The sequence below is a fragment of the Amblyomma americanum genome, chromosome 2 (assembly GCF_052857255.1).
Source record: "Amblyomma americanum isolate KBUSLIRL-KWMA chromosome 2, ASM5285725v1, whole genome shotgun sequence".
NCBI lineage: Eukaryota > Metazoa > Arthropoda > Arachnida > Ixodida > Ixodidae > Amblyomma > Amblyomma americanum.
The window spans coordinates 181,604,313-181,616,073 of NC_135498.1; the positions used below are offsets into that span (position 1 = coordinate 181,604,313).

At 48.4% G+C, this 11,761-nt stretch overlaps 1 protein-coding gene across 2 annotated transcripts in view; it reads right to left on the reverse strand.

Moving 5' to 3' along the window:
* Positions 1–11,761, reverse strand: part of LOC144122047 (uncharacterized) — a 214,512-nt gene that overhangs the window by 3,001 nt on the left and 199,750 nt on the right. For both annotated transcript variants that reach the window (XM_077655562.1, XM_077655563.1), the window contains 8 exons: positions 11,182–11,386; positions 8,737–9,210; positions 7,218–8,207; positions 5,435–5,758; positions 4,556–4,798; positions 3,572–3,835; positions 2,724–2,952; positions 880–1,093 (listed from right to left, as the gene is read on the reverse strand). In XM_077655562.1, coding sequence (XP_077511688.1) covers positions 880–1,093; positions 2,724–2,952; positions 3,572–3,835; positions 4,556–4,798; positions 5,435–5,758; positions 7,218–8,207; positions 8,737–9,210; positions 11,182–11,386 — 2,943 coding nt within the window. The remainder of the gene's footprint in view (positions 1–879; positions 1,094–2,723; positions 2,953–3,571; positions 3,836–4,555; positions 4,799–5,434; positions 5,759–7,217; positions 8,208–8,736; positions 9,211–11,181; positions 11,387–11,761) is intronic.

Sequence of the window (11,761 nt, forward strand, 5' to 3'; positions counted from 1 at the left end):
ATTTTTAATCATGGATTATCAACTAGCCCACACCCTTACCTTAGATAATTCGCCAGGTGGCGGTCATATATGCTTCCTGTAGCTGCTTTCGATGTGGCTGGAGCTTCAATCAAAATTACTTTATACAGCACCAGTTTCTAACCTCGCCCGCTTTCTGGTGGGCTTGTAATTGTTTCGCTTCTTCCTAAATAGATCAGCACAGGTTATTCTCACGCTAGGCTCATGATTCTTCTTCAGAGTTTCGCCACAGCATTCTGCTGATATCAATTTATTCCGCGAATGGCAAACCTGTCGTCCCTCTTGTTATGCGTTATATGAAGGCAGACGAGACACGATAGCCGACTGTAAAATACACTTCCGGAATTGCGACACAGGAGTGTCATTCCTGGCAGCTTAGAGTGGGCCTGCATTATTTTTAAATTCGGTGCTGAGTAATCGACTTTCACCCAAACGGTAGGCCCTTAAGACCATCACACTTCAAGGCATGATGGCGTAATCTATGTCACGTAACGGTGTTCATCACACCCTTTTTGATACTAGAGGACAATGATATGCTGAATCACCTAGTTTCTTAAAAGTGACAGCAATACTATTCGATTTCTGGAAACCTAATCTTGCAGTCATTCACAACGTCAAGAAACGACGGGATTGATACCATGGGACACACATGGTTTTCATGATCCAGGAGCCCTCTTCAGGTCCCGATACGCGAGTTGCATTGTTTTTTGGTTTAGTCGGTGACTGCAACTTTTTTCGCCTCCATTGTGACTCCTGAGCAGACAAAATTCTGATTAACTTTTCACTAAGCTCGCTTTCGACTGGACTCCAGTGTCCAAAAACTAACATGATGAGAAAATGAAAAACTGCACACATGCGTACCTGGCGTAGGCGACATTGTCGTCGAGCATCATCATGCTTCCGTACAGGGAGCTGGGCGGCTGGAACTGGCTGCCTCCGTCGTACATCTCGAGTGGGTACAGGTCTGCGCCCTGCACCTGCACTGACCCGGACCCGTCGGAGGCGAGGTCGTCCGTAGAGAGGCGAGAAAACTGGCCATTCAGCTTCTTGCTCGTAGTCAGCGTGCCCTGGGAACCTGTGGGCGAAATAACGTTGTGGAGTGGCCGGTCACTAAACGCTTGCAGTTGTGCATCGCTAGTGCAGTGCTAAATGAAGCACAGGTTAGCGTGCAAGCGCGACGCAAAACGTCACCTCTGCCGTTGCTCGGTAGAGTGGCCAAGCGGTACTCTGTACCACCCAAGATCACTCTATGGGTACTCCCCTTCCAGCCTCTACAGCATCTATATCGCTATAGCCTTCTTAGTGGGCACGCAACTGCTCACTCTGTCCCCATTTGCCTTAGTGCTTTGCTGTCACACATCAGACAATCTGTCTGACATGCCGGCCACTTATCCTCGGTGACGGTGCGTGTCAAAGGCAAACCGAACTAATTTTTCCTAGACAACTGTATTGACACACACCAGCACATTGAAATGGGAACACAGATGTGACCAAAAAAATAGGCATGTTCAGCCCCCACCTGTGATCTTGCTTGTGTGTATCACTGCACGTTCAGCTGATACAGATGAGAAACAAATTTGTAGTTTCTAACAATGAAATAAATCTAGACTGGTGGCCACCTATTTTAGTCCCCTTGGTCATAGAGGTTCTCAATGCTACCTAGAGGGAAAGGTGGTGCCACCACCTATGCGAGTTTCCTAAAGAGCACTTCATCCACCATGGGAATGCTGGGAAGAGAAGGTTTCTTATTTGGCTTGGGTAACGAAAAAAGGGTTAACTGCACGAAAAGGTAAGAAAACAGGAAGAAACACACACGACACTTAGAAGCGTGTGTGTTTCTTCCTGTTGTCTTGCACTTCCGTGCAGTTAACACTTTTTTCAGTAGGAACCAACTAGCCTGACTAATCTTACTGGCTAGTGTTGGGTTAAAAAACCTGGATTCTGCCTCTAAATCAGCAGCTGTGTCTCCTCTGCTCGCCAATGAAATAATTTTATAGTGCACTTTTCGCTTCTTTAATAAATTTAACGCAAGTGTTAGGCTGGTGTATGAAAATTTTCACTACATTACTTCGAGGTTTGCCACACGAAGAGTAGTATTGTAATGGCTGAATCCACAATTCATGCCCAACAATAGCCAAGCCAAATATGGAACATCTTCCCAGCATTCCTGTGCCTCTCCATAATGAATGAAGTGCAGCACCGCCTGCTAATTTCCCTCTAGTAGTTTGGAGAAACTCTGCGTTTGGCCACCATTTTCAGTGCAACTAGCCCAATTATAAACTTTCGCTGTTCTCCAAGTGCGGCATTGCTGTGGCGTGTCTGCTTTTAGCCCTTAAAAAATACCCCTAGTCTTCACTCGAATGGGAAATGTTGAGAGTGATAGTTCCAGGTGACCTTCGCCATGCAAGGGCATCACGCAATCATTACCCAAATTTCTATGCGACATTACCAAGACCGACACTGACCCAATATACCCCAACAACATCGCGAAGATATCGTGATGGTTCAGAAGGTGGTCACATGACAACGACGCATGCATATACGGCTCTGACAACGGCAATGACACCGCAAGCTGTGAAGAGCTTTCCAGGTTAACATAGTCACAAAATAACTCAATCGAACGGCGTCATACACTCACGTCACAGTACAGTGAACGCTCTGCAATGCAAACAACGGCATATACCGAATGGCGCAGCAATGCTTACCGTAGAAAACGGGCGCCACCGTCGGCGCCGCCTTGTGGAGCGTTCCGTAGACAGAGGGCGTGTAAGGTGGACCTCTGGGCTGCAGACGAGCCTTGATCTCCTGGTCGCGGGCCTGGCGCGCCAGCTTGTTGTACAGGTACACCTTGCGCAGGTACAGGCACAGCATTACCAGCGTGGCACACATAAGGTTGGCCACGGCGATGGTCGCATCCCGGTAGCGGGTGGGCAGCTGCGTATCGGTAAAAGAACAATCCACCTTTAATTCGTGTCGACTTCGGTATTTGTCAAAAAGTAGCGTCGGAAAGCCAAGCGATTGTCGCGATTGAGGCAAGCCAGGACGTTCCCTTCGGGATCCAGCTTCCATCAAATACTCAAAACCATTTGAAAGAACACTATCTGTGATGCCATTCGACTGTACTACTTGTTGGTTCGAAGTTGACCGTGTCGGTTTAGTTTTTAGTTTTATGCCACTTTTTTTTATCTGACGCAAACGACGATCCTGAGGTGTAAAAAGGTGTACACTCCGTGGCCTTGTAAAATGAATGTGCCCTGACGGATGTACAAAGCGAAGGAAGAAGACAGAGCTTCGGATAAATAAGGCCCTCAACTCTGGTCAGTGAAGGCTGCACATTGGATGGAGTCCACAACCTTTGGCAGTTATTGCACAGTCTGCAGGAGATCGCGTTTGTTTTAGCACGAAAAACGATGAGCCGTAAGCTGTTACAAACTGCCGCAGTGGGACCCGCGTTACAGCAGTTGGTCCGCATCGAGTAATCCACGTCTGTTGTTCCTCAGCCGCGCTCAAAGCCGTATGCAGTCACCAGCGGCCGCGTGGAGTATCGACCAACCTGCGTGCCCAGCACGGTCCAGGCGAGCCAGGCGAGGGCCACCGAGATGCAACAGGCGAGGATCCAGCGAGACTCGCCATTGTTCTCGCGGCAGGGCCACGTGAGCACTGAGAACAGGATGGTGACGGCAAGCAGCAGCATGACGTACACCATGGAGACGACCAACTCATCCTCAAACGAGGCCGGTGGAGCACACCGCCACACACGCTCGTACAGGCCGATGCGCGGAGGCATCAACACCAGCCACGCCGCCGTGAGGACAACCTGCGCACAGGAGAACCGTTAGCAACATTCGCAGAGCGAGCAATGTCACTCACGTGCGGTTAGCCAGGCGTGGAGAGTAGGTTTAGAAAACTTTCGGAACACTAGAACTAGGTAACCTCTGTAAGCTGTTTTGTGGTTGCATTAAAAGGCAAGGGGCTTAGTCTTACACCAACATTTAATTACAGGAAGGTGTGCTTTTGAGAGGAGTAAAATCAGACACATGGTGGAACGCCCCATTAGGGCCCAAGCGAAGTAAGAACATCGTCGCTGTATAGAAACCTGCTTAGAATTTGAGAAACTGTGCGTAAAAACTTGGGTTCACTGAAAAACCTAACGCAATTTACCTTAATAAAGGGTAGGCAGTTAAGACAATTGAGGTGTAAGTCTCACCTGATACCCTGCACCCCAAAGAATAACTGCCACCTCTTTTTCATTGTTCAGATCATTCTGCAAACACTTGATTAGTGCAATGAAGGGGAATATTAGCTATTGACATCCAAAATGATACATATGTCTTCTGGAAGCAACAATGACTTTGTGCCCATGGTTTGAATTGAATGAAGATGATAATAAAGCTAAGTTAATAGAGTTTGCGAACACACTGACGGTTGCAACCATCTTCCGAGCTCAGGCAGAAGCGCTTGACGGAAAAAGAATCCTGCGTGTTTCCGGTAGTAAAACTACAGTTCGCAGCTAGTGCTGGCGTACGCGTCCACGCACCTGTATGACAACGAGTCCGCAGGCGACGAGTAGCAGTCCGGCGGGGCTGCTCAGCTGCGTGGTGTCGTGGTGCATGCGTTGGTGGTAGCCCATGAGGCGCCACGTGTTGAGCACCTTGACCAGCATGCCCGAGAAGATGATCGAGTAGGCGAGCCCCATCAGGAAGCGGCGCACGCCACAGCTGGCCTCTGTGGCCCCGACCACGAAGGCGAAGTTCACCGCGTACAGGGCGAGCAGGCCCACCTGCGTAGAGAAGGCACGGGCGAGCGACGTGAGAAGAGCGCCAGCAGGCGTACACTGGGAGATGAGCAACCCACTGCACTGACCAGTTTTTATGCTCTAGAGAAAAAAAAAGCTAGAGGACGCTTGCTGCATGCTTGTTAGCCCGTCCAAGACTTATGCTGGATCGAATGGACTTATTTCGTGTCTGACGATGGTGGACTGTTTGGACTCTGGACATCTTTGTCGAGGGTACAGCGCAAGCCGGACATATGTAACAAGAAAGTGCCACAGGAATGTTAAGCATTTTGGTTAGGTTGGGTTAGATTATCACGTTGTAAAAGGCTGTTTCGTTAACAACGTAAGGAATTCGTATACATCAGCGAGCATCAACAACTGTTCACATTTTTTTTAATCCGTAACATACGCGATACGCCCGGCATTATACGGTTAACACTTAGGAGCAAATCGGATGTGTTTCAACTGTTTTGAGACCGTGATAGGTCATATGTGGCGTGACAGGCCACGGAAGCAAAGCTATGATAGTAATGATAGTGCATGTTAAACACTACCCTGTAGCAGAAAAGATTCAAGAGCAGCACTGCAGGTATAGCAGCTTTGGGGGCATTTATGAAGTTTGGTACTACGTTCCGCGCTCACCAGGATCATGTAGCCAAGCACGGTGGTGCCCACGGTGACGGGAAACGCCATGAGGAAGTAGAGGGCGCAGATGATCACTAGCACCATGCCGAGTAGCGAAAGCGCCGTGACAACGATGCCCCACACGGTGCGGAAGTTTGCTGTCAGGGACTCGCGGTGCTGACGCAGGTACTCGTTGTCCGTGGCGGCCGCCGTCCCGGCCGCGCTGGACGCTGGGCAGCGCTCGTCGCAGTCGCGCACGCAAGTCGACATGGGCGCCACGCCGCTGAAGAAGTCCACCTGGTCGTCGTTTACCCGGAGGACCTTGTTGCGGAACGAGCCAACCTGCCAGGTACGCAACAAGCCGCAGTAAGCAATACCACGCGGCAATGTCCCAACACGGACCACTTGTAGTAGCGGCGCAGCCGCGGAAGTCTTGGTAACGTCTTAAGAATAGGTAATGAATAGTGCTGGAAAAAAGAGACAAAAATTACAAGTGTGGCCAGGGATATGTCAGTAGATTCGAGGCCTTCCAACTAATCTTAGGCACAGTAAAAATATTGCGGCTGTGAGCTACAGCCGCTTTCATGGCATACACCGCGATGCTACAGAAGAAGCTGCAAATATATTTTTTACTCTCCAGCTTAATTTGTCCTGTTCCCAACTGCAGTTTAAGAACAGCTCTAATCTGACTGTATGGATGAATTTTTTTGACAATATAACCCAAAGAGGAAGTACATTAACCGGTTATAAATGTAGCTATTGGGTGTTTTCAGTTGCTAGACATATAGAAATGCAGGAATGGCACTTCTATTTAAATGCTGTTTACATGTGATTGACTAGTGGATTAGTAGAAAATAGAGCCATCGAGCCAAGCCACAAAGTGGCCAGGAGATGCTATTCCTAACTTGTATTAACCATGGCCAAATTTGCAGAGACAGAAGGCTTAGAAGAGTTTGTTCAATCTGACATACACACGTAATAAGCGGTTAGCTCCAGCACACAGCCTGGACATGTCAACGAGCGCTTTGTGTGCGTACAATCTTTATTTCTGCCTTTATTCTGTGGCATTCATAACATCGGAATGTCAGAACCAAGATTTTCTACACGCTTGTAAGTATGGCAGTTTTAATCCATATGTCCCAAAACTTTTGAAATTTGAAAAAAAAAAAAAACATTTTGATTAAACTCCAGCATCTAGCAACATCTTTTTATTGGTGGAAATATTTTTCTCAGCACCCACTTTTGAGCGCCCTGCAATTTGATATTAGGCAAATTCGGTACCTGTTACATGTGGTAAAGCTTCAAACATTTGACATCGACTTAAAAAAATGAAATTTTTCATCACGCGCATTGGTTTTCTTATGCCAATGCGCACATTTTCTTGGAGAATCACAACGCAGCCGATGAGGTCTACTCGGAAAAACGGCGGATCTTTCTGAACCCACACAATGCACAAAAGTGAATGAACACAAAACAACCCTCACAGAGGAAAAGTTTAGAGCCTCTTGAACCTACGCTAGTGAATGCAAGCTTTTGCAAAATAAATTTTAATGTTACTGAGCAAAAAACGCGCTGTCCTACATGTAAGCCATTAGGCATGAATGGGTTAAGGTGTCATTAGCTACAGTGAGAGCGACATTACACTGATCAGAAGAGCTTAAAAAAAAATCTGACACATCTGAGCCTAAACTGAACTGCTGAAGTAATCTGTTGATATATTCCATTTGGGTGATCTGCCAAAATGAAGAACGCCTATGCAGACTGGCGCAAAATGTACAGTTTCGCAAGAAGCGGGACTCACGTTCTGGTAGGTGTAGTTACGAGCGCTGCTCCCGTTCAGCTTAAGAAGGCGGTAACCGAATGTTGTGACCGTGGAGGGCTGGCACTCAGAGCAGCTTTCGGGGTCCGTGCCAAGCAGCTCAACGCTGACTTCGCTCCGCAGCAAGCTCTTCTTGCACCCTTCGAGACTCTCGAGTCCACCCATAAGCGCCGACGGGCAGTTCTTCGTCACATGAGCCCGCACTGCCTTAGCGATGCGCGTCACTGTGTCGACCGTGTGATACACATAGCGGTCCTGCCTAAGTTCCGGCCTCCAAGCCTCACGGCCTGTACAAATGCGGCCGAACTGCTCGTGCACCCGGCGCGCGTTCGGCAGGCGGCATCCGAACTCCAGCTGCCAGAACTCTTCGAACCAGGCGTCCGGTATTGGCTCGTGCCTTCCCAGCGTCAGCGAGGACACGAAGCGGGCGTAGTCAGGAAGTGGCTCGTTGTCTAGCTGCAGAGAGAAGACGTCGACGTCGGCGCCATGGAGGACCTCAAGAAGCATGGGGCTGTTGCTGAAGCCCTCAGTGCCAACCCAGACGAAGCGCTCTAGTAACGAAGCCCTCCTAGCTGCCGCCACAATTCGGGCACTGACTTGCTTGTCTTGGGAGAGCACCACAACGACTCGGACATCGGGGTCTGTAAGCTTCATGACCGTGGCGAGAACGTCTTCTTCAGTGGCGTCTGGGTCGACCCTCTGAGAGTCGGCGACACACAGTCGAAGCCTTGCTAATGACTTTGTCACGTGATAGTAGGCGTCGTGGCCGAACTCATCGCCTGCATAGAGGAAGTATGCGTAGCTCCAGTCGTAGTGGCGCAGAAGGCCTAGCATTGCTTCTACTTGCCACCCGACTGGCGGTAAGGTCTGAATTCCAACAGACTGGCTGTCTTGGGAGAATTTGGGAGTCCTGCTGGTTAATACCAGCGGCACTCCAGCGTTCTTCAGCACGGGTTCGACTTCTTCCGCCACCTATCACCATAACCAGAAAAAATAGGTGTCACAGGAACACTCCACAAGGAAGTGAATCATGCACAAGAGGCGCTAAGATGTCCCAGTATTCTCCCTGAAAGTGCGCGGTGCACATCTAACAATGTTACGTTTTTTGCATTTCCGAGGTAGCCAATATTTGCCAAAGACCATACAGGTCCCAGCAATAACATTATGTTTTTCATTTGGTTTATCATTTAAACCTCTTAGAAGAATTGTTTGAACTTATCACCATGCAATGTATTGTAGATGTATAATAATAGCCGACATTTGCCTTTGTTATCGTGTTTATCCATGCCAGCGGAGTATACACTCAAATGCATGACTTAATTTAGCACTCCAAACCAATGCTTGGCCAGGTTTGTTTTTCAAGCTCGAGGCAGTCACTATGACAAAGGAAATAAATTAACGAGATGCCATAACAATCATTAGCTCATATGTTAATGTAGCAGACAGTTTAGAGGGAGAAGGCAATGGACAGTAGGATGAGACACGCATGCATTCAACTAACCTTGGTCTCAAAGGTGACCATGGACACAAGGGGTTTCGCTTTGGCGTCTCGCAGTGAAGACACCATGTAGTTGTACACCAGGGACTCAGCGCGCTGCGGGGTGCCACAGGAGTCGAACACTACGGCATCCAGCCGGAGGTCGTCGGTGTGGTTTCGGTTGACCCGGTCCAGGGCATATGCGATGGCAAGCATACTCTGGAACATGCCGTTGTTGTGCAGGTCACCGCAGGAGAACATGTCGACGCCCCTGTGATGGACAGGCAAGACAGCTCCAATGGTCAGGCTCGGTCCTTCGTCGGCCGAAAGCATGGCTTGCACAGCGGGATCCCGAGACACATCTTGAGTGTGCGGTGAGCGGTTGCAGTCGGCGTCGGCATCGCACGAAGAGTTCACAGTGTACGGCGATCGGCCAGGCGCGACTTCTGGCAGGCTGGCGTTCATCTGCAGGCCTTCGTCCCTGTTGTAGGTGCCAATCTGTGGCAAAGACGAAGGACAATGAGCAAAGAGGTGGCGCATTTGAAAAAAGGCGTTTGTGAGAACCAATGTCCTTCTCATAGAAACCAACGGGTCCAATGCCAACATTGTATAGCCATTGAGTTGCAAAGAATTTGTGCTTTCCAGAACCTTCGCGCGCCACGCCAGTAAAAATACAGCCTCCACAATCGAGGAATTATTTCTTTACCTTGGAATCGCCCGTAGTTCCACAGTGCCAGGCACTTGACGCACAAAAAAAATGCCGCGAAAAACAAAAAGCAGACACTGAGCAACGATAGGTTTCTGATCAGAAGAATGACGTTCAACAAAAAAAAAGAAATTAAACTAACTAGCAGCATTACAAAAAACGACTGAGGAAACCCCAAGGTAGATGAATCGTTGAGAGGTGCATGCAAAAAAGTGCTGGCTATACCGGCCTGCAGCTTAGTTGAATCACTTAGCAAGAACCATGATGTCCCTCCATTTTCTCACCCTGCTCTTTTTCATCACCATCATCATCAGCTTGACTAAGCCCACTGCAGGGAAAAGGCCTCTCCCATGTCTCTCCAGCTAACCCTGTCCTTAGCCAGCTGCGCCCACATAATGCCACAAACTTCTTAATCTCATCAGAACAACTAACTTTCTGCCGCCCCCTGCTACACTTGCCTTCTCTTGGAATTCACTCCGTTACCGTTAAGGACCACGGTTATCTTTCCTTTGCATTACATGCCTTGCCCAAGCCCATTTCCTCCTCTGGATTTCGGGTAGGATATGTTACTAACCCGCGTTTGTTCCTCCACTCACTCTGCCTGCTTCCGGTTTCTTAATGTCACACCTATCATTTTTCTTTCTGAACCCTGAACCCTTTTCATTAGCCTCCACGTTTCTGCCCCGTAGGTTAGTACTAGCAAGATACAGCTGTTTTATACTTTTCTCTTGAGGGGTATTGGTAAACTTCCATTCATGATGTGAGAGAACGTGCCATATGCGCTCCACCCCATTCTTATACTTCTAGTTATTTCCCTCTCATGATCCGGATCAGCGATCACTACCTGCCCTAATTAGACATTCTTTTACAACTTTCAGCAACTCGCTACAAATTGTGAACTGGTGTTCCCTTGCTAGATTTTTGAACATTACTTTGGTTTTCTGCATGTTAATTTTAAGACCCACCGTTCTGCTCTGCCTGTCTTACTCATTGGTCATGCTTTGCAATTCATCTACTCAGTGATTCTTTATCTCCTCTGTTCTTTCTCTTTCCAACTTAATTCTCTCTTTTAGCTTCTGTCTTCATTTTGCTTCTTCTTTATCTTATTCTTGTTCTTTAGTTCCTTCTCTCCCCTCTTTCTTTTCTTTTTCTTCCCTCTCTTGGCTTCTGTCTTTCTTCCCTTCTGTCTCACTTCTCCCTCTTGGCTTTGGTTGGCTTGCCTTAGCTTGCGTACTTCTAGGACTGCAGCTGCTAAACTACAACAGACTTCAGCTACATGGCGACTTGGCGGGGGTCCGTACACCAGATGTCATCGTAAAAACACTGCACTGAAGGATGAGACGACTCCATGTCAAGCGTGGAAGTTAAATCGCAATGTCCTTGGACATCCGTGATATTCATGGCTTAAAAGTTAAAAGTGGGCGAGCGAAAAGCGGGCTTTGTGATGACGATGATCACGACAAACACGCTGTGCCCGACAAGCTCTGCATCAACAGCTATCGCTGCATAAAAAGCACGCAGATCAAAATCCGGCGTTTTTGTTAAGGCCTCCATCCATGCAGTTCATGCTTCTCGCATGAACCTTCGAAATCGCAAAGTGTATCAATCGAGAACTGAACACCACAAACTGAAGCGGCTCATTCATGTGTGAACACAGGCTGCAGCAGAGTGAAGCAGTAAACACAAGCAGCTGTGCAGTGAACTTTGTGGCTAACCATTCGCGCAGCATTGGTTAGAAGCCTACTTCGGCTTCTTACACTTGCCTGGGAGAATTCCCCGGACAGGCCAGCTGCACCGGGACTCCAATAGTAGGTGACTTGAACGCGGCCGTTGCCGCTGTTGCCATCGGCAAACTTGAAGATGGACCCATCCTGGCGGGTGATGCGCACGTTGCGAGTGAAGTTCATCACCATGCTTCGGTAGGCGTCGTCCATGACCAGCTCGCAAGGCTTGTCCTCACTGGGGCACCTGAGGAAAGAGGATCGGCAACGGGTGGGGGTTAGAAAAGCGCGCAGGAATCAAACAAACATGATGTTATGCGGAGGCAATAACGAATGTTTCAAAACACGATCCAGAACTGAACAAAAATTGTTTTGACCGAACGGAGCAAAAGATTTCTCTACACAGGTCCACAGGGGTGGACGCAGGCCGTTTTAAAAAGCACAGGTAGCTGCATTAAATAAAATAGATTTACTTCAGATAGCGTAATGTGGGAAAATTTGATCTGAGAATGTGATCATGCAAGCTTTACAGAGCATATAACCACTTGTAAGCTGCTGATGCTCATATGCATTCCATGGCTAAAGTCTTTATTAATGCGGCAGCATCGGAAGCCTAATCAAG